Source organism: Pongo pygmaeus, chromosome 1, assembly GCF_028885625.2.
Source record: "Pongo pygmaeus isolate AG05252 chromosome 1, NHGRI_mPonPyg2-v2.0_pri, whole genome shotgun sequence".
Classification (NCBI taxonomy): Eukaryota; Metazoa; Chordata; class Mammalia; order Primates; family Hominidae; genus Pongo; species Pongo pygmaeus.
Genome location: NC_072373.2, coordinates 93,316,314 through 93,337,786, shown reverse-complemented (window position 1 = coordinate 93,337,786; position 21,473 = coordinate 93,316,314). Strand labels below are relative to the sequence as shown.

The window sequence follows — 21,473 nt, the reverse complement described above, 5'->3', positions numbered from 1 at the left end:
CCCAACAAGGCTGCTCTGTCCCTGCAAGAAATACCAAGTACCAAAGACCTAGCACCCGATGAGAACGAGAGGAATTTTGGTCTTAGTTCCTGGCAGGAGTGTTTAGAGCTTGCTTTCTTAAAATCCCTTGGCTAGGCATGGAAGGAATCAGCAATGTCAAGAATGAGCTATGTTCGAGTCAGGAAAGAGCACATAGGGAGTATACCTTGTCTAAAGAGAACTAAGCTGGGCCGAAGAAGACAACCCAAAACAATGAGGAGACACTGCTCTTGAACCCTTAGGAACAGGATAAAACACAAGAACCATATAAAAGAACCAACATAACAGTCTACCACGTGCTAGATATTCTGCCAGAACTTTTACACAAATTATTTTATACAAGCAAATAAGATAGAGTTGAATTGCTGTATGTATGTGCAAAAGGAATGCTGAATAATATAAAGGTGTCGGGTTGGTGATATTAACCAGCAAAGGCTTCCTTGAAGGAAATAAGAGTAATGGAGTTGGGAGAAGACAGAGAACACTGATATAAAGGTGTGCAAAGAGGGATGTGGGCCCAGGAATGAGGCTGGTCTACCCGAAGCAGGGTGACAGGGTATAGTAATGAGACTTACGATTATTGAGATGTGGGCTAAACTGAAGAAAGAAGTCATGAATCCCAAGCTGGAGAGCTTGGGCTAGAAAGGAAAGACATTGTGGGTTTCCAGCAAAGGATCTGCTTTGGGATGAGCGCTTAGGCCCCTGATTTTTAACTACTGTCCTGTATTTGTTCACTATGGTCCCACAGCCATGCCTGTCCGTCCTTAGTTGAGAATCAGCACAGGACTGAGGGTAATTCAAGCATGGGTATTCTAGTGGCAGCTGAGGAGAGTTTAGGACAATCTGGGGTCCCTGCCAAACCAAATGCCCTAACAACACTCACCATATGTTTGGCACCATGGAATTCACAAAATGCTTTTTTTTTTTTTTTCTTTTTTGAGATGGAGTTTTGCTCCTGTTGCCCAGGCTGGAGAGCAATGGCGCAATCTCAGCTCACTGCAACCTCTGCCTCCCGGGTTCAAGCCATTCTCCTGCCTCAGCCTCCTGAGTAGCTGGGATTACAGGCATGCACCACCACGCCCGGCTAATTTTGTATTTTTAGTAGAGACGGGGTTTCTCCATGTTGGTCAGGCTGGTACAAATTATCCTGATCACACAGCTAGTTAGTCACTCAGCTGGGGCTCACTTAAAGTCCTATATTCTCTACATTAGTCAACTAGAATGATTTCCACATAGATGGCCCTCCAGCCCCAGAGTTTGGGTGGCTATGTGGGAATATATATATATAGGAATATGTATATATATATATATATATATATATATATATAGGAATATGTATATATATATATAGGAATATGTGTATATATATATATATATGGCTGATTAATCAGGATTCATCAAATACAGGCTAATCTCCTCAAACCATGATCCAACTTCCTAAGGGATCTCCCAGAACTGACTACTCACTTTTTTTTGTTTGTTTTTTTGAGGCGGAGACTTGCTCTGTCGCCCAGGCTGGAGTGCAGCAGTGTGATCTCAGCTCCCTGCAATCTCTGTCTCCCGGGTTCAAGTGATTCTCCTGCTTCAGCCTCCCAAGTAGCTGGGACTACAGGCGTGCACCAACACATCAGGCTAATTTTTGTATCTTTAGTAGAGATGGGGTTTCACCATGTTGGCCAGGCTGGTCTCAAATGCCTCACCTCAGGTAATCCACCCACCTCGGCCTCCCAAAGTGCTGGGATTACAGGCGTGAGCCACCACGCCCAGCCTCCTGCTTCTCTTAAAAAGCTGTATGGAAGAACTCTAAAACTATTTGGTAGAAATGGCCTAACCTAAGGGTCTAAGGAAGGTTAAGTATCCACTGTATTCAGTAAATTGCTAGGTATCAATGGCAGACAAAATGACTTCTATTGAAGATCCTAGTCTATCAATAGCACTACCCTTCTCCTAGTCCACCAGTCTCATAAATTTGGGAATAAAATTTGACTCAAGGCAGGGCACGGGGGCTCACACCTGTAATCCCAGCACTGTGGGAGGTGGAGGTGGGCGGATCACCTGAGATCAGGAGTTTGAGACTAGCCAGGCCACCATGGTGAAACCCCGTCTCTACTGAAAAATACTAAAAATTAGCCAGGCATGGGGTCGGCCACCTGTAATCTCAGCTACTCAGGAGGCTGAGGCATGAGAATTGCTTGAACCTGGGAGGCAGGGGTTGCAGTGAGCCAAGATCGTGCCATTGCACTCTAGCCTGGGCAACAAGAGCGAAACTCTGTCTCAAAATAAATAAATAAATAAATAAATAAATAAATTTGATTCAGTCTTAAAATACTGGTTAATTCTGCCACCAAAACGTCTTGGGAATCCTGCCACTCCTCTTTGTCCCTACCATAACCATTCTGATTCAGAAGCTCATTATCTTTTCCTAAGATTGCTACAAAAACTCCTAGGTTTCCTAACCCCAAGATCTCTTCTGTTCTATATATTAATATCAGAATTCTCTCTTTAAACACTATTTTTATCACCGTATAATACATAAACCTTCCCCGGCTCCCTTTCTACTACCACATAAAGTCTGAATCCCTTCATTCCCCCTACCCTACCCACCTTATCAGTCTAACTTCTCTCTGCTCTACAATAATCTTAACACTTGGAGACCACACCATGTTGGTGCCACCCCAGACAGAACCTTGCTCATGTCGCTCCTCTAGTCTGAAATGGCCTCTTCTCTTTCTTCGACCTGAATAATTCCTAACTACTCTGCCTTTGACTATTCTTATTAGCACCAACCTTCCGCCCTTCTCTAAATGTACCTTTTGGTGTACATAACGATTCAGCAATTATGTACCATCTTTTTATTTTGTGTTGTTTTGTTAATAACATTTCCCAACAAGAATTCAGGCTTGAGGCCAGGCACGGTGGCTCATGCCTGTAATCCCAGCACTTTGGGAGGCTGAAGTGGGCGGTTTACTTGAGGTCAGGAGTTTGAGACCAACCTGGCCAACATGGTGAAACCCCGTCTCTACTAAAAATACAAAAAGTATACCGGGTGTGGTGGCAGGTGTCTGTAATCCCAACTATTTGGGAGGCTGAGGCAGAGAATCGCTTGAACCCAGGAGGTGGAGGTTGCAGTGAGCCGAGATCACGTCACTGCACTCCAGCCTGGGTGACAGAGCAAGACTCTGTCTCAAAAAAAAAAAAAAAAAAAAAAAAAAAAAGAATGTAAGCTCTATGTTCTCCTGTACTACCTCTCAGAACACTGAGAACTGCACTGAGCCATCTGATAAATATTTCAAGTCCAACCAACCGACTGTCAAGCGCCACAGATCACAGGTCATCACCAGGAGGGCTGCTAGATTGGTTCCCTACATGATTTGAGGCCAGGCTGTGACTGATGACTACAGATCCCATCACACCATTTTGTAGTGGCTGCTCCCAAATACTGGAGACAAAGGAGCAGGGTCTGGAAAGCAAGACTCTGAGATTACTTCACTCTAACTTTTCAAAGCCCCTTTCTCACATATTCATGTCTTAGTTTGCTATTCTTTAAAATGAGGAGGAAAATCTTAAGGAAGTCAACAAAGGTAATAGAGGGATACTAGTGACTTTAAGGCCTATGCTGAAATCACAATAGAAAGACAATAAAATGGTTTTAAATTGTGGCAGAGGAAGTTTCGTATCCAAAAGGATTTCTAATTGTTGAACTCATGGAACCATCCTCCAGAGATCACTGAAAATGGGAGAGGCCTTCAACCTGTCTTTATTAGCTTAAGAGATAACCTATTTGGAGTCAAGAGTAAAGGGCAAGAGGATCCCTTGAAGTCCTGCCAGATTTTTGTGATTTTTCCCTGAAATCTGTCCAATTGTTTTAGTACAATAAATTGGGGTATTCTTCCAGACCTTAAGAACACCTTCCAGGCCTGGCATGGTGGCTTGCACCCATAATCCTGGGACTTTGGGAGGCCGAGGTGGGCAGATTGCTTGAGTTCAGGAGTTTGAGACCAGTCTGGGCAACATGGTGAACCTCCTATCTACAAAAATTAGCCAGGTGTGGTGGCACATGCCTGTAATGCCAGCTACTCAGGAGGCTGAAGTGGGAGGACCACCTGAGCCTGGGGAGGTCAAGGCTGCAGTGAGCCGTGATCATGCCACTGCACTCCAGCCTGGGCGACAGAGTGAGACCCTGTCCCAAAAAACAAAAAACAAAACCACCTTCCAAATCCTATTCCAATTCTATTAGGGGCCATGGATTTCTCAGTTCCTCCTCATGTTTCCATGTCCCTGTACTTCCATCTTCTCTCCCATTTGATCAGGCAGCTTTGTTCTCTGTTCTTTTCAAGCTTTCATTTTCACTGATTTTCAGGAAAGCCAGATAATGATTTCTGAAAAACCATTTGGCCCACTGAAAGGACACAAAGCATTCTGGTTTCAGAGGCTCAAAGAACGTAATAGCTAAAAGGAATCAAATCTTAGAGGCTGGCTAGCCTAATTCCCTCATTTTTCCCGATAAGCAAATTGAGGTCGAGGGCAGGTAGGCACCTTTGCAAGGTCATTCACCCAGCTGCTAACAAAGCTGGCTCCATCATCCATGTCTACTAACTCAGATGCTGTGTTCTTTCCTCAGAACTCCAAACCTCCTTTCACAAAAGATCTAACATGACTTTTTATGAAGTTATACTTTTTTCGAGACCAGGATCAGCAACTTCTTCAGTATGGTTTACCCCATGGGGCAAAGGAGTGATCTTTCATGCCACTAGCAGGTGTATGCTTGGGTCTTTTATCAATATAGTGATTGACAAAAGAAGGAACACCACAACCCACAGCAAAAAGAGTTTCCAAGCCACGTGATATATCTTTGAGTTAAGCTTAAAAAATAATAAACCAATAAAATGAATTTTTAAAGGCAATGCCACTATGAAGAGGTGAAATTGATTCAGTCAATATAGATTAAAATAACTCCTCTTATGTTTATAGAACTCAACAGTTAACAAAGCCTTTTCACAAACAACAGATTATCAGAACTTTAAAGCAGCAAGAAACACTATACAAACTAGAGTTTCTAAACTCCATTCCACAGAGGCTGTGAGCTTCCAGAACTCCTTTACCTTTATACTAACTAGGGGATTAGCTATGTGCCGTTCACAAAATCTTTTTATTTTTGATGAACTCGTATTGTCATTTAATTTTTCTTATTTCTTGTCTATTAAAAAATCTAAACAAATACATTAATAAAAGGGCGCTCTTTCAGAAATGTTTTTGAGTATCTGAAGTTAAGCTTAGTCTGCTCCTTCTCATAATGGTGATTAATTGCCAAATGTTTCAGCTGCAAATCCATTGTGTCTCTCATCTCACACCCCTAGATGGGAACAAGGGTACATTTTGGAAAAGACTCAGCATTTCAGGGACTTACCATACGTAGCTCTGGATCCCTGTCTCCATTCTGGGAGGCCAACCTTCTAATCTAGGTAGAAACTCAGCTAAATGTCTGGGGACTTCTTGGTCCCAGGGGTCAGTAAAGACCAGAAGCCAAGGTGCGAAGAGACCCCTGACAGAGAACAGTTGCTGGGTCTGGATTTATTTTGAATTAGGAAAGTCATATGCTTTTAAGACAAGGAATGGCTGGAGATCACAGAACAAATCCTTTCTATCCCCATCACTAACAGACATTTAAGGTGAGCCAAGGTAGATGAAGTCTCTCTCATTCATCAGAGTTTCTGGGAAGGAGATTCAGCAACACTTCTCTTCTCACATTCTTCTAGTACCCTATCTATTGGAAAAATACTCCTTCCTCCTGACCCCATGCACTTCTACAACAATAAAGCCAGTTCACTCTGCTTAAATTCTTCAAAATGATATAAAGATTTCAGTCACCTTATTTTGTTTTGGGCTACTTAGCTCAGAAAGTTGTGCACGAAGCTAAATCAAATCTGTTAATTTACCATCTATAATTTATATAGAGTTTACAGTTTAGAAAACAATTTGAAAACATTATCTCATTTGATTTGCTCCTTTCAATAGGCCTGTGAGAGAGATGAAACAAACATTACAATCCTCAAATGACACACCATATAAAAATGTTTGAGAACTGGATTGTACTTTATAGAAATGAACTACTACTGCTTTACATGTGGAAGCCAGAGGAGGAATGTGACTTTCCCAAGGTCACATAGTTAAAGGGAAAGCCAGGACTCACATCACAAACTCTCGGCTTAAAGTACTTTGGTTTGATCCTCACATGAACTAACTTTGGGAAGAGGAAAGATGTTTCATGGATGCAAACCTCTAACCCACCTGTCCATCTCAAAAACATTTGCCATGGGGGAACCAGGCTAACGGATATAGATGGCTTAGCAAAACTCATGACCACTCCTGTAAAAATAATTCAGTATCATTATCTCTGTTTGCAATAGCAAACACATTTTTAGAAACTCTTGGAAGGAATATATATTAATGGGCAGTAAGTTGCTCATGGACAAAAACTGAAAGGGACATGAACAGCTTACACTTCAGCCCATCTTTCAGTAATAACTGATTAACACTGAAAGATAAAGAATAGTTGCAAATACTTTATGCTTTCTATGGACCCAGGAGTCACTCTTGAACAGGGTGCTACAGGAGATTAAAAACTGCCAAGTAAATATTCCAAAGTTTTCTTACTCTCAGCTACAATCTCTTTCCAAATACACGGTCCTTTATTATGTCATGTATTTTCTAGAAAATACACATTACCTAGGAAATCTTCTCTAATTGACCTCATTTGACTACATTTGAAATTAACACGTGAATGTTGAAACAACCTGCAATGAAAGAATTTATACTTGCTGATCTGTTCATTCACTCTAACATTCATTTGTCAAACATTTCTTGAGTACTCACCTCATGCAAGACACTAAGCTAGGCACACAGGATTTCATACAGGCAAACCAAACTGTCCCTGCTTGTGAGGGGCTTACAGTCTGGTGTTGCTTTATGTGGTCTTCAAGAGTCTTACATGTTTCCCAGTCCCCTAGTTGCATGCTCTCTCTGTGAGCAAGAACTGTACACCTTAATTTTCTAAAACTCTCTTACAGCACCTTACACTAGGCTCTCTACACAGCAAACTGATAAACTGAAACAATACTAGACTCCATAATCTGCAGCATTTTATTCCTTTCAGTGTGATTTAAGACTGTAAATTATTTAAAATCCATAGAGTCTTGAGGCTGATGTTGCCCAAAGTTCCAACTGAATAAGCCTACAGTTAAGGGAGTAAGATTCAATGCAGCTAGCTGGGGATGTCTGAAGGGGATCTGAGTCCTATCACTCTTAATGGGGAAGAGAATCAGGCAGGGTGGAGGTGAGGAATACCCTTACCCTGCAAAGCTGCACTATCTTATAAGAGAAAATAGTGCTTTAACTATAGGACTTACAGGTATGAGCCCCAAGATTGAACCCCCAAGGTAGGAGCCCCAAGACAGAAAAGTAGAAGGGAAGACCTTGACTGCTGATGGGCACTTTACCCTACTACCAAAGAGAAAGAAGAAAACGGTGCCCCACACATTCTACAGGACCAGTATAGAAGCCTAGTTAGACGTGATGGGGCAATGAAAGAGCCACAGATTCAGACTCAGAAGACCTGTGTTTGAGTCTTTGAGTCCAGATTCTGCCACTAGCCAGGCAAGATGGCACTGGGCAAGCCAGGTAGCCTCTCTGAGCCTCAGTTTCCCCTTCTGTGAAACATGAATAATAACCTCTGATGCTTTTGTCTACCTCACACAGAACCACTGTGAGATTCAAATGAGATATGTTCTACGAAAGCACTTAGGAAACTGTAATGTGCTGGGCAAATCCTGAGATTTTTATCTATGAGGATATCCAAACCCCCAAAAGTGTCTCACATCAATCCAGGAACCCTCACCGCCTCCTCCTTCTTGCATGCCCCCAAAACTTGGGTTCCCATCTTCTCAAATCCCTGCATTTACCAGAAAGAGTTCACCATCCAAATCTTAAAAAGGCAAGTGCACTAATTCGCAAACTCCAAGAGGATGAAAAGGGAAGAAGGGCAGCCATGTAAACCATTCCAATTCCTCACCTTGACACACCTCAGTTCTCCCTTTCCAAGGGTCAAACTGCAGAGAGGCCAACAGAAAGGAGGAGGGAAGTCTGAACTGGCCATATATCTTTCGTGGCTGTCTGCCTTCTCTTCTCCACTGCCAAGTCAGTTCCCATCTAGGGATTGCTGAACTAATCTAAATGGGACTCTGAGGCAACACAGAGATTAGTGCTTGGGAGAGAGAGATTATATGCATTTTAGGCCACATTCCACAGCCAAAAGGAAATTATTATTAGCATGGATAACCGAAGGTGGACTGGGCATGGAGGGAGCAATTGCTCCCTTGCAAATATTCTTCCCTATCTCTCCAGTAATATTTTTTTCCAAGCCCAGTCCTTTCATTTGCTTGTTCAGTCCTTCAACCACCCATCTATCCAGTTAGGATGTGTACAGTGCCCACAAAACACACCCCCCAAGCAAGGTTCTCATGGAGAGAAGGGTTGAGGAGGGGTAGGGGAGGGAAGGAAAAGGCAGACACCTTACGAAGTTGTACCAATCATTTGGAGGTAAGAATTGCAACCACACAGTAACATTACCAGTGATAGAGGTGGCTGGGCAGACTTTTGGGGGAAGGGGTGTCATGTGTTCAGACTCTGAGGGCCAGTGCTGCAGCCCCGCAGGCCTACGAGCCCAAAACAATTTCTTCTGGCTCCAGGCAGAGGGAAGGCCCATTTTGCAGAGTCAAGCTTATTAAGAACAGCTTGGAAGATTAAACCTAGAGCATCAGCCGGTTGGCAGGTCTCAATTTAAACTCTAAGCTTGGAGGAGAGGAAACTCTAATGTGATCTATGCATTTTGGGACCATGTCAGCTACTGGTAAAAATCCAGACCTGCATGGGTGCAAAGGATGTTTCTGTCCCATCATTCAGGCCAAGAACATCCTCTTCATTTCTAGAAATGGGATCCACCCCGTCACCAAGCCCCACCATTCCATACCAACCAGCCTGGTGGAGGCCCACGCCCCTGCCAGGGCCCTTCTCCCAGCAGCTCCAACACCTAAAGCCAGTCCCCCTAGTGCACCCCTAGGAGCTCACAAGACTGGCTTGCCCCCACCTGAGGCTGGCAAGTTGGGGGGACTCAAATTCAGCCTCTACCCTGGCAAAAGTCAAAAGCCACTGGAAACACATCCTCCTCCTTCCCCTCTCCTGGCTTCACTGTTTATTGCTTATATTCAAAAGACGCTGAATCAAGAGCTATGTTTTTAACATAGACACACAGAGAGCACATAACCACAGAGGCTGACAGTCCCCAGAGACTAATGCTCCTCGCCCACCAATTCCCATAGCCCACCCAGACCCCTATTCTCAACCATTTATTAAAATGCAACACCACCCCTCCCAGTCTTTCCTTTAGTCAATGTTGAAAAATCAAATTATTAGCAAACCTACCTGTCTATGCTCTGGGGTAACCTTACACTCATGGTTTCTCGGTGTCTCCACGGTTCCAGAATCCTGTAGCTTTGATGTCTTGATCAGGATTGAATCGCTTGCAATTTTTGAGCAAGGTGAGAGGAGGGCCTCCCAACTTAAAGATAGAATCCTTTCTCCTCCAGCTCTCAGGACCCTGGTAACTGATGCTCCACTCTACTTCTACCAGTGAACATGATTTCCTTTCTCAGCCCCTCTTCCCCTCCCCTGCTTTAAAAAAAAAAAAAGAAAAGAAAAAAGAAAAAAAAAAGGAAAAGAGGAAAAACTACGACCTTCTCAGAAACCAAAAACCCAGCCACGAATCTCTTCAAGGTTAGCACTATGGGCTAAAAAAATGAATCACAGAAAAATGTGCCTTCAAAATATCACTGTTAACTGCAAAGTACAGATAAAACCATCCTTTAAATCCAGTTTTCTCAGCTGTCCTTCTGTTGGCAAGAGACCCTCTAGCTCAAAGGGGGAAAATAATTTTCAGGTCTCCAATGCTTAATATGACAACAGCAAATATCTTTGAGGAAAGGAAAAAAAAAGGATTAATAAATCCGAAATGGCACTTGGAAAAAATCTTCCAGCTGATTTGCACAGTAAAAAAATAAATAAAACCATACAATAGTATGTACACAACAGCACTCCTTCCAAGTCCAGTGCAACCCTGGGAACCAAAATTTATGGACTTCCTTAAAAAAAAAAAGCTTTTACATTAAATGTTTTGAAATTCTTAAATGAGCCAATTGCACCAAAAAAAAAAAAAAAAAAAAAAAGATGGTAGTAATGATAACAAACCAGAGATAATCTCTGAAAATATTCTCTCCTTTTCTTTTTCCTTTAAACTTGCAGGCTCCTCCACCTACCCCAGCCTGATTCTCAGACCCAGCCTACGTTCGGCCTTTTTCTGAAAGACAATTTCCTGAGTTAGTTCTGCTGTTGGGCTCCTCCACATCCAGGCTCCGAAATTTTCTCTTGCCTCAGCCTCCATGAAACGGAGATTTCGCTTCCTCCCTTTCCCCCTTCTCTCTCCCTCTCTCTCGCCCGGCCAGAAAGACGGCTCCCTTATTATTCGTTAGGATTATTATTGTGGATTTGAGTTCGAGGTGGGTTTTTCTTCCACACCAGCCTCCTGGAAAATCCGATCGCCTTTCTCCTCTCGGCCTCTCCTTGCCTCCCTTTCCGCCCCTCACCTAATCTCTAAGGCAGGAGCCCGCAGTGCCTCGCGCAGGACGCCCGGCCGGGCCTCCGGCTCCCGGCGCCGCTCGCCCCGCGCCCGACCGCAGTGTTCCGGCCTTCGCGGCCGCTCGGGACGCCAGGCTCGGCGCACAGGGAAGGCGGCGGCGGCTGCGGCAGGCCGGCACGAGCGGGCGTCCGACTGCCGGCGTCGCGGCCGCGCTCGCCTCCTTCCGGGCCCCTTCCCCCTCGGCTCGCCGCTCGCTCGGGCGCAGGCCCGGCCGGCCGCCCCCCTTCCCTCCCTCCTTCTTCCCTGCGAGCCTTTCTCCTTCCCTCGCTCCCGCGGGGCGGGGCCGCAGGCTCCTCCTTCTCGCTGCGCTGCCCGCCGCCCGCCGGCCTTTCCCCTCACGCCGCGGCGGCCGGGGGCGGGGGCGGGAAGCTGACCGCCTTTCCCTGCCTCGGTTCCCGCGGCCGCGACGCCTGCCGACCGGTCCGCTCCTGTCCCGGCCTCCCTGCGCGCCCGGCCCCCCACAACCCTTTGCCGTCGCTCCTTGGCCGGTCCCCTCTGCGGCCCCTCAGTCGCCGGCCCTGCCCCTCGGCGCGGCCTAGCGGGTCCCCGTCTCAGCCGCGGCCCGGCCCGCGGGCGACCCCGGCCCTGACCCCGCCAGGCACCGCGCGCCGTCCCAGCCGCCGCCGCCACCCCTGCCGCGTTTTCGCCGCTTTTCTTCGGCTGCTTTTCCCCCTCTTATTGACTTCTGCTCGGGAGCCGACCTTTGTTTCCTACCCCCTGCCCGCCCAGCCACCGTGCCCGCGCCCCGTGCCCCTGCCCACGGGTGCAGGTTTACCTCTTTGCGTCCACCGGCATTACCCCGGCGCCCGCAGCTACGGCTCACCGTCTCTCCACCTCTCTTCTGATCTTATTTTTCAAACATTTGTTGCGGCCTCCTTCGTGGTGTCAGTTCTGTTAACTGTTTCCTCCCGTTTCTGTGGTCCTTCCCACTTCTAATACCACCGACTTAGGGGGAAGACCCTTCGCTGTTTCCCCTCGGCTTGGCTTGGGCATCTTAATACCAGGCTGTGTAAAGTGTCTTTGAACTCTATGGAAGAGCCTTTCCAGAGCAATTCTATTTTCATAACCCCCTCTCATAGAATCACAGTTTCTAAATCTTTACAAGTAACATGACATTAGTCAGAATGTCCCGAGCGTTATGATTAAAAATCATTAAGGCCGAGGCGGGGCCTGAGGTCAGGAGTTCGAGACCATCCTGGGCCAACATGGTGAAACCCCGTCTCTACTAAAAATACAAAACTAGCCGTATGTGGTGGCGCGTGCCTGTAATCCCAGCTACTCGGTAGGCTGGGGCACGAGAATCGCTTGAACCCGGGAGGCGGAGCTTGCAGTAAGCCGAGATTGCGCCACTGCACTCCAGTCTGGGCAACAGAGCGAGACTCCGTCTCAAAAAACTAATAATAATAAAAAATTTAAAAAAAATTATTAAAATAAAAAGGAAACTCTCACTAGGATTGGGGAGTGGACTTTGCCTTCTTGCCTAGGTAAATGCCATTGTAAAATACTCTGCAGGCAGTGGGGTGTTTGCATAAGTTCTCTTCCTTTCACACTACCTGGATTGTTCTGGGAGGGGGTGGATATGTATATGTAAATTATCTGTACACATTCGTGAGCTCTGGAGTAACCTCACCAGTGTTAGAAGTGGTAGATATGCAAATTGCAAGAGGAAAAAGAAACGAATAAGCATCAATTGAAGACCTACTATGAACCAGGAACTTTCCCTCTAATGTATATCAGGTCTAGATTGGCAAATAAAAGAACCTGCTTCCTTCACCCTGTCTTCACCAACCCCTAGGCCAGAACTCCCGAAAACAGGTGATCTGCCCAGCGTTTGAAGCACAGTCTAGATTGTTGCTGACTTAATTATGTCTTTCTTTCCCATACTATCCGCAAAAATGTTGCTCTCAAATGTGGACACTGCTCTGTGGTGACAGACCACTGGTTGCCAAACATTTTAAAATAATGTTTTCTTGGCCAGGCGCGGTGGCTCACGCCTGTAATCCCAGCACTTTGGGAGACCGAGGCGAGTGGATCACCTCAAGTCAGAAGTTCGAGACCAGCCTGGCCAACATGGTGAAACCCCGTCTCTACTAAATATACAAAAGATTAGCTGGGTATGGTGGGGAGCGCCTGTAATCCCAGCTACTCTGGAGGTTGAGGCAGGAGAATCGCTTGAAGGGAGGCAGAGGTTGCAATGAGCCGAGATTGCGCCACAGCACGCCAGCCTGGGTGACGAGCAAAACTCCGTCTCAAAATAATAATAATAATGATAATGTTTTCTTAATATATGTAATATTTTTAAAGCAAGTATTTACGTATATTTTATTACATATCTTATACAACATTGCCTAGTGTAGAAATATTAAAAGGTTGAAATTTAAAAATGAACATTTTTTAAGTCATGCTTTTTGGTGAAAGTTAATTGCTGTCATAACTGGAAAAGATGCTTGCCAAAGATAGGTAGATTCAAACAGAATAAGTATGCCCTTGATTGCATTTATTAAATCATGATACTTATTTTCCAATCCCGTTCATCAACAATGCAAAGGCTTCTAATTGAAATTCAACGAGTAAATTTATATCTTAAGTCAATACTTCTTGAATTATTGGAAGGTGTTACATTTTTATATTCTTAACAAATGGGTTCCAGCCATTAAGAAATTTCATTTAACTTTAAAAAATAGGTTTTCAAATTCTGTTTCCTAATTTTTCAAAGAGTGCAAAGGTTTTGACAGGTGAAACCATTGTTTTTGGTAATTAAAAAAATCACAATGTTGGAACCATTTCCAGTCATCCATCTTCAAAATACTTTTTCCTAAAGTATATGTTTCTTTAGAAAAGCAGTGACTTCCTTGCTCATAGATAGACTGTCATCTTAACCTTGAAGGGACAGCTTGAAGGGACAGATTAAGCGGCGTTTTTGTTGTTGTTTGTTTTTGTTTTTGCAAGTAAGTGCTAGGTAGCATACTCTTGACAGCCATTTCTCATCATAGAACACTGAAATAAAAATGTGCATCTCCTCCATGTTCAGTATTTCATTTTAGGCTTTCCCCAGGAGATTGTCAATCTGCACAGCAAAGATTTTCATGGTCATTCTCTGTCATTACAAAGAATTGTAAAGTTTGTAGCAGTTAACAGGCTTGTTTTTGCCTGGTGGATGGCATACATTATGAAGAAAATGAATGTCAATGGTGATGTTACCTCTGGTTCTTGGAACCTCCTCATATACTGTGTGTGACAGATGACTTCTGACATAGTGACTGAGTGAGAATGCCAGGTCATTAGTATTAGTAAAACCTAATTATTTTTGCTATAATTAAATACTATTAGGAATGCTTTTTTTTTTTTTGAGACGGAGTCTCGCTCTGTTGCCGAGACTGTAGTGCAGTGGCACAATCTCAGCTCACTGCAAGCTCCACCTCCCGGGTTCACACCGTTCTCCTGCCTCAGCCTCCCAAGTAGCTGGGACTACAGGCGCCCGCCACCACGCCCGGCTAATTTTTTGTATTTTTAGTAGAGATGGAGTTTCACTGTTTTAGCCATGATGGTCTCGATCTCCTGACCTCGTGATCCACCCGCCTCAGCCATGAGTGCATTCTTAAACATTTTCCTCATGCATCTCCTTGAACACTCCACTTTGAAGATTATGAGGGTGGCTTAATAAGACAGAGTTCCCTGAAGTTAGTTGGCCATTTAAGTAAACTGCAAGTCTCAGGTTAAAAAACAAAATAGATTAGATTGTGTCCTAGACAGACTGGGTTGTAGGCATCTGGAGGCAGCTGGTGATCAATGGAAAGAGCACTAGACTAGGAGTCCAGAGAACTAGATAACTTTGTGAACTGCCATCTGCAGTTTGTAAGGATTTAATATGAACAAGCCTGGGCTCTGTAAGCTATAGAGTGCTGGGCAGGAAAATCAGGATAAATCTTAGGGAGCAATACCTTAAAACAACCTTGTCCAGCCTGGGGCCCGCAGGCCACATGTGGCCGAGGACAACTTTGAATGCAGCCCAACACAAATTCATAAACTTTTTTAAAACATTACGAGATTTTTTTAAAGCTCATTAGCTATTGTTAGTGTTAGTGTATTTTACACGTGACCCAAGACAATTCTTCTTCCAGTGTGGCCCAGGGAAGCCAAAAGATTAGACACCTCTGCCTTAAATGAATGTAGTCCTTTGAACTTTTTTTCCACAGAACTCTATCAATAGATGAATCCTTTTCTCTGCCCAACATCCTGGGGAATAGGTAGGGCACTAGTTGTTATGTCTATTTACATTAAAGTTAAGGAAACTATGGCACAGAGAAGTTTTAGGTGATTTGCATGAAATCCCATTAATTGATAGATTGAGGCTAGAATTCATACCTGATTATCTTTAAGTAGTGAGAAGCAAAGAAAAAGGTGAGTAGGTGGGTATGGTCAGCTTTTATTTGTGGGAGAGATTCTAGAAACTCAATGCTTGATTGAATAGCTGACAGAGAGCAGTGGTGAAAAACCTTGAATGGTTCACGATGTGAATTCTAGAGAAGCAACTTCTCATCCATGAGCAGTCATCACCATCCCAGACTGGTTTTTTTTTTTAAAGAGATGAACTCCGGGTTGCTGTCATTCTCCTTCTGAGGTGCTGTTAAGGGACAGACCTGGCAAAATAAAATCACCACTGGAGACGTAGTGCCATTGTTTCATTGACGATCTTTCATTCCTCTTAAACCTTTATCAATTGGGAAGATGATGTGAGAGGCTTAATTAAGATATTGCTTACTCCTAAGGGTGAGAAAATTCTGTGGTTTTTTCATTAGCTGATTTTGATTTCTCTAGAATACTTCTGGGTAGCCAGAACAACCAGTCCTAAAATCTCTGTTACAGATGTCATTTCATTGTCACTCAGAATATTATGTTCATTTAACCTGTTGAATTCCCAATAAAATTTTAATATCAGGTATCCTCAAAAAGCTCTGCACCTCTCCCATCTTTCTGAGAAGGTTCTGCCAAATTCATCATTCTTTGGCTTTATCACTTTCCCCCCAGGGCCTGGCATGGTGCCTGTGACAAGGAGGCAGCACAGGTAATAAAAGGAAAGCCAACCACAGACCCTGGAGCCAGACTGCCTGGGTTCCAGCTATGTGACTCTGGGCAAGTTATAATCATACCCAAAACATATATAGTGCTTGCTATGTAAATACTGTTCCAAGCAAACTACAAGAATTAACTACTCGATTTTCTCAGCAACCTCTTGAAGTAGGTACTTTTATAATATCAACCTTGTTTTCAGATGGGGAAGCAGAGGCCCGGAGAGGGAGAATAACTTGCCCAGAGTCACATAGCTGGAACCCAGGCAGTCTGGCTCCAGGGTCTGTGGCTGGCTTTCCTTTTATTACCTGTGCTGCCTCCTTGTCACAGGCACCATGCCAGGCCCTGGGGGGAAAGTGATAAAGCCAAAGAATGATGAATTTGGCAGAACCTTCTCAGAAAGATGGGAGAGGTGCAGAGCTTTTTGAGGAGAAACTGGGGAGGGTGGAGCTAGAAGCAGAGTCCATTGGTTTAACTCCTCAACCCCCCAGAGAGTTCTTTTTCCCATGGGGCAGTGGACCAGCAATTTTTCTCTTAGTTCTTTGTCTTCCCTCTCAATGTCCCTTGAGTTTTTTCCCCCAGAGATTTGGCCCTCATCTCTCTTGAGGATCTCAGGGAATTTATTGGAGAAGGAGCTTCTCACCTTTACTCGAAGTGAGAGGTCTGCATTGTTTGCAGGGTCACCTTCCAGGTGTGCCCTTCAGCCTCCCCAGCTTACTACCTTCCTGTCTGTGGTTACCTTAGAAACCAGGCTCTCCCATCACACTCCAAGTAGCTGAGACAAATTGAATAACAGAGAAGGTGCCAAGATAAATTGTAAAGAAAAAAATGTGTGAATGAGAACCAATTTTAGACCGAAGGCTAATATTTTGGGAAGTTGGATGTGTTGTGTGTGTGTGTGTGTGTGTGTGTGTGTGTGTGTTTTCTTCCAGATAAGACAAAGTTCCTAGGATCAAATGTGAGAAACAAAAAAGGTGAGATGCCAAGGGGAAGATAATAAAAAACTGCCCAAATCCTGCTTTTAAAACTGAAAACTATTGTGAGGTCAAGACAGGAGGATTGCTTGAGTTCCGGAGTTTGAGACCAGCCTGGGCTATATAGCAAGACCTCATCTCAACTAAAAATCAAAAAGATTAGCTGGGCGTGGTGGTGCATACCTGTAGTTCCAGCTACTCTAGAGGCTGAGGCCAGGAGGATCGCTTGAGCTCAGGGGATCAAGACTGCAGTGGGCTGTGATCATGGCACTGCACTCCTACCTGAGCGACACAGTGAGACCCTGTCTCAAAAACAAAACGAACAAACAAAACTGAAAAATATCCTTTTAAAAATTAAAAGAAATTTATTGACATGCAATAAATTATACATATTTAGAATGTATAGTTTGATAAGTTTTGACACACACACATGAAACTGTCAGCACAATCAAGATAATGAACATTATGCTGAAGAGTTTTACTGTTGCTTCTTTCTGATTATTTCTTCCCAACCCTTCCCACTGGACACCCTTCCCTATTCTGGTCCCCAGGCAATCACAGATATAGTTGTTGTTTCTATAGATTAGCTTCCATCTTCTAGAATTTTATATAAATTAAATCGTATAGTGTGTATCTTTTTTAATGACTTGTACTCAGCATAATTATTTTCAGATTCATCTGTGTTGTTGCTTTTATTTATTGCTGAATGGCATTTTTCACATTTCAATTTCTGATTACTTACTACTGGTACATAGAAACACAGTTATTTTTGTATATTGATCTTGTATCTTGCAATCTTGTAAACCTATTTATTAGTTCTAGTGGATATTTTGTAAATTCCATCAAATTTTCTGAGTAGATGGTTATGTTATCTGAGAATAATAACAGTTTTATTCCTTTCTTTCTAATCTGCACTCACTTTATTTCTTTTTTTTGTCTTATTGCACTAGCTAGAACATCTAATGCAATGTTAATAGAACTACTAAGATAAGACATCCCTGCCTTGTTTCTCATCTTAGGGGGAAAGCAATTGTTTTTTCACAATTAAATATGATATTATCTGTAGGTTTTTCTTAGATTCTTTATATCAGGTTGTGGAAGTTTTCTCTTGTTCCTAGTGTGCTGGGAGCTTTCAAAGAATAGTTGTGTTTTAATGTACAACATGAGGACTACATAGGAAATTTTGTTAAATAAGTAGATTTTAGCTACTCTTGTCATACAAAAAAAGTATGTGAGATGATTAATATGGTAACTTCTTTCACTATAGTAATCATTTTACTCTCAATATGTATCCCATAACATCATGTTATAAAACTCAAATATACACAACAACATTTGTTTTTTCTAAAAAAAGAATAGGTGTATTTTATCAAATTCTTTGTTCTGCATTAGTTGACACGATTATATGGTTTTTCTTCTTTAGCCGGTTGATATGGTGAATTTTCAGTGTTGAACCAGGCTGAATTTCTGGGATAAATTCTACCTGGTCATAATGTATTAATCTTATTATACATTGTTGGATTTGATTTGCTAAAAATTTGGTAAGGATTTTGCATATGTGCTCATGATACTCATGATAGATACTAGTCTGTAGCCCAGGCTGGAGTGCAGGGGTGTGATCTCAGTTCACCACAACCTCCACCTCCTGGGTTCAAGCAATTCTCCTGCCCCAGCCTCTCAAGTAGCTGGGATTACAGGCGCGTGCAACCATGCCTGGCTAATTTTTGTGTTTTTAGTAAAGATGGGGTTTCACCATATTGGCTAGTCTGGTCTCGAACTCCTGACCTCAGGTGATCCACCAACCTCGACCTCCCAAAGTGTTGGAATTACAGGCGTGAGCCACCACACCCAGCCGCTTTTCTTTTCTTATAATGTTTTTGTCTAGTTTCAGAATAATGCTGGCCTCATAGAATGAGTTGGGAAGAATTATCTCTTCTTCAATGTTCTAGAAGACTTTGTGTGGAATTGGCATTATTACTTCTTTAAATGTTTCGTAGAATACCCCAGTGAAACCATTTGGATCTGGAGTTTCCTTTGCATAGGAAAGTTTTAACTAAAATTTCGATCTTCTTAATAGATATAAGAATATAATAGATATAAGAAATAAGTCTGTTTGTGTTATCTATTTTGTCTTGAGAGAGCTTTGATAGATTCAGTCTTGCAAAGAATTTGTCCATTTCATCTAAGTTGTTGAATATCTCAGTATACAGCTGTTTATAATATTCCTTTACTATGTTGTTAATATGTATAAAATCTGATCTCTTCCTTTATTCCTGATATTTGTAATTTTTTCCCTAGTCTGACTACAGGTTTATAAATTGTATTGATCTTCTCAAGTAACTTTTGGTTTCATTGATTTTTTTCCTAATTTTCTCTGTTTCATTAATTTCTGCACTGGTCTTTATTTTTTCCCTTCTTCTGCTTACTTTGGGTTTCATTTTGCTTTTTTTCCCCTAGTTTCTTAAGGTTAAAGCTGAGGTTATTGATTTGAGTTTTTTTCTAATATAGACACTTTTACATTAAAACTGTCTCTCTAAGTACTGTCTTACCTACATCCCACAAGTTTTGCTATGTTCTGTGTTCATTTTCATTCAGTTTAAACTCATGGGCCAGGTGCAGTGGCTTACATCTGTAATCCTAGCACTTTGGGAGGCCAAGGCAGGAGGATTGCTTGAGGCTAGGAGAAGAACAACCTGGCCAACATAACAAGACTGTCTCTATTTTAAGAAAAGAAAAAAGAAAGAAAGATAAAAAAGACCTCATGGATTATTTAGAAGTGAATTACTTAGTTTTTAAACATTTGGGGACTTTTCCAGGTATTTTTCTGTTATTAATTGCTAAGTTAATTATATTGTGGTTAGAGAACATACTTTGTATGACTTGAATCCTTTTAAATTTATTGAGACTTGTTTTATGGCACCGAATCTGGTCTATCTTGGTAAATATTCCATGCATTCTTCTACTGTTGGGTGGAGTGCTCTAATAAATGTCAGGACAGTTTGGTTAGTAGTGGTGTTCAAGCCTTTATGGCCTTACTGATTTTTCTCTCTGTTTGATGAATTAGAGGGTGAGAGAGAGAGAGAGAGACAGAGACAGAGAGAGAGAGACAGAGAGAGAAAGAGAGAGAATGAGCTATTTAACTATAATTATGGATTTGTCTATTCTTCTTTCAGTTCTATCCATTTTTGTTGCATGTATTTTGAAGCTATGTTAATAGGTGCCTACATGGTTAGGATTATTACATCTTCTTCATGAATTGACTCCTATATCATTATGAAATGACTCTCCTTAGCCCTGATAATATTCTTTGCTCTGAAATGTACTCTCTGATATTAATAAAGCCACTCCAACTTTATTTATCTATTTATTTATTTATTTATTTATTTTTGGGATGGAGTCTCGCTCTGTCGCCCAGGCTGGAGTACAGTGGTGTGATACCGGCTCACTGCAACCTCTGCCTCCCGGGTTCAAGCAATTCTCCTGCCTCAGCCTCCTGAGTAGCTGGGATTACAGGCATGTGTCACCACACCTGGCTAATTTTTGTATTTTTAGTAGAGACCGGGTTCCACCATGTTGGCCAGGCTGGTGTCAAACTCCTGACTTCAGGTGATCCGCCTGCCTCGCCTCCCAAAGTGCTGGGGTTACAGATACGAGCAACCACTCCTGGCCATTTATTTTTTTGAGACGGAGTCTCCCTCTGTTGCCCAGGCTGGAATGCAGTGGCATGATCTTGGCTCCCTGCAACTGCTGCCTCCTAGGTTCAAGCAATTCTCCTGCCTCAGCCTCTCAACTAACTGGGATTACAGGCATGCACCACCACACCTGGCTAATATTTGTATTTTTTAGTAGAGATGGGGTTTCACCATGTTGCCCAGGCTGGTCTCAAACTCCTGACCTCAAGTGATCTGCCTACCTCAGCCTCCCAAAGTGCTGGGATTACAGGCGTGAGCCACCACATCCGGCCCCACTCCAACTTTCTTAAAATTAGAGTTAGCATAGTATATCTTTTTCCACTCTTACTTGTAACTAATTTGTGTCTTTACATTTAAAGTGGGTTTATTTATTTCTTTTTTCTCTTCTGATGCAAGGGAACTATTGATAAAGTGGACGATATGGTTTGGCTCTGTGTCGCCACCCAAACCCAAATCTCATCTTGAATTGTAATCCCCACATGTCGGGTGAGGGGCCTGGTGACAGGTGACTGAATCTTGGGGGATGATTTCCCCCTTGCTGTTCTCATGATAGTGAGTGAGTTCTCATGAGATCTGATGGTTTAAAAGTGTGTGGCAGTTCCTGCCTCGCTGTCTCTCTCTCTTCTGCTCCACCATGGTTAGACATGCTTGCTTCCCCTTTGCCTTCTGCCATGACTGTAAGTTTCCTAAGGCCTCCTAGTCATGCTTTTTGTTAAGCCTGAGGAACTGCGACTCAATTAAACTTTTCTTTATAAATGACCTAGTCTCAGGTGGTTCTTTATAGCAGTGTGAAAATGGACTAATATAGTGGGTTTTTAGTAGGCAGCACATAGTTATGTCTTGCTTTCCCCATGCCCCCAGTCTGACAATCTCTGCCTTCTAATTGAGTTGTTTAGTATATTTACAATCAATGTGATTATTGTTTTGGTTTCGGTTTCAATCTACCATTTT

The 21,473-nt window shown here is 43.0% G+C and overlaps 1 protein-coding gene across 10 annotated transcripts in view; it reads right to left on the bottom strand.

The window, feature by feature from the left end:
* Positions 1-11,034, bottom strand: part of ARHGEF11 (Rho guanine nucleotide exchange factor 11) — a 110,080-nt gene extending 99,046 nt beyond the window's left edge. For 5 of the 10 annotated variants that reach the window (XM_054484037.2, XM_063650189.1, XM_063650191.1 and 2 more), the window contains exon 1: positions 9,517-11,033. In XM_054484037.2, the coding sequence (XP_054340012.1) occupies positions 9,517-9,548 (32 nt within the window). In that variant the 5' untranslated portion in view covers positions 9,549-11,033. Of the gene's footprint in view, positions 1-9,516 lie in introns of all 10 variants that reach the window. The other 5 variants (XM_063650202.1, XM_063650198.1, XM_054484043.2 and 2 more) reach the window with 2 other exon arrangements.
* Positions 11,035-21,473: the final 10,439 nt, after the last annotated feature.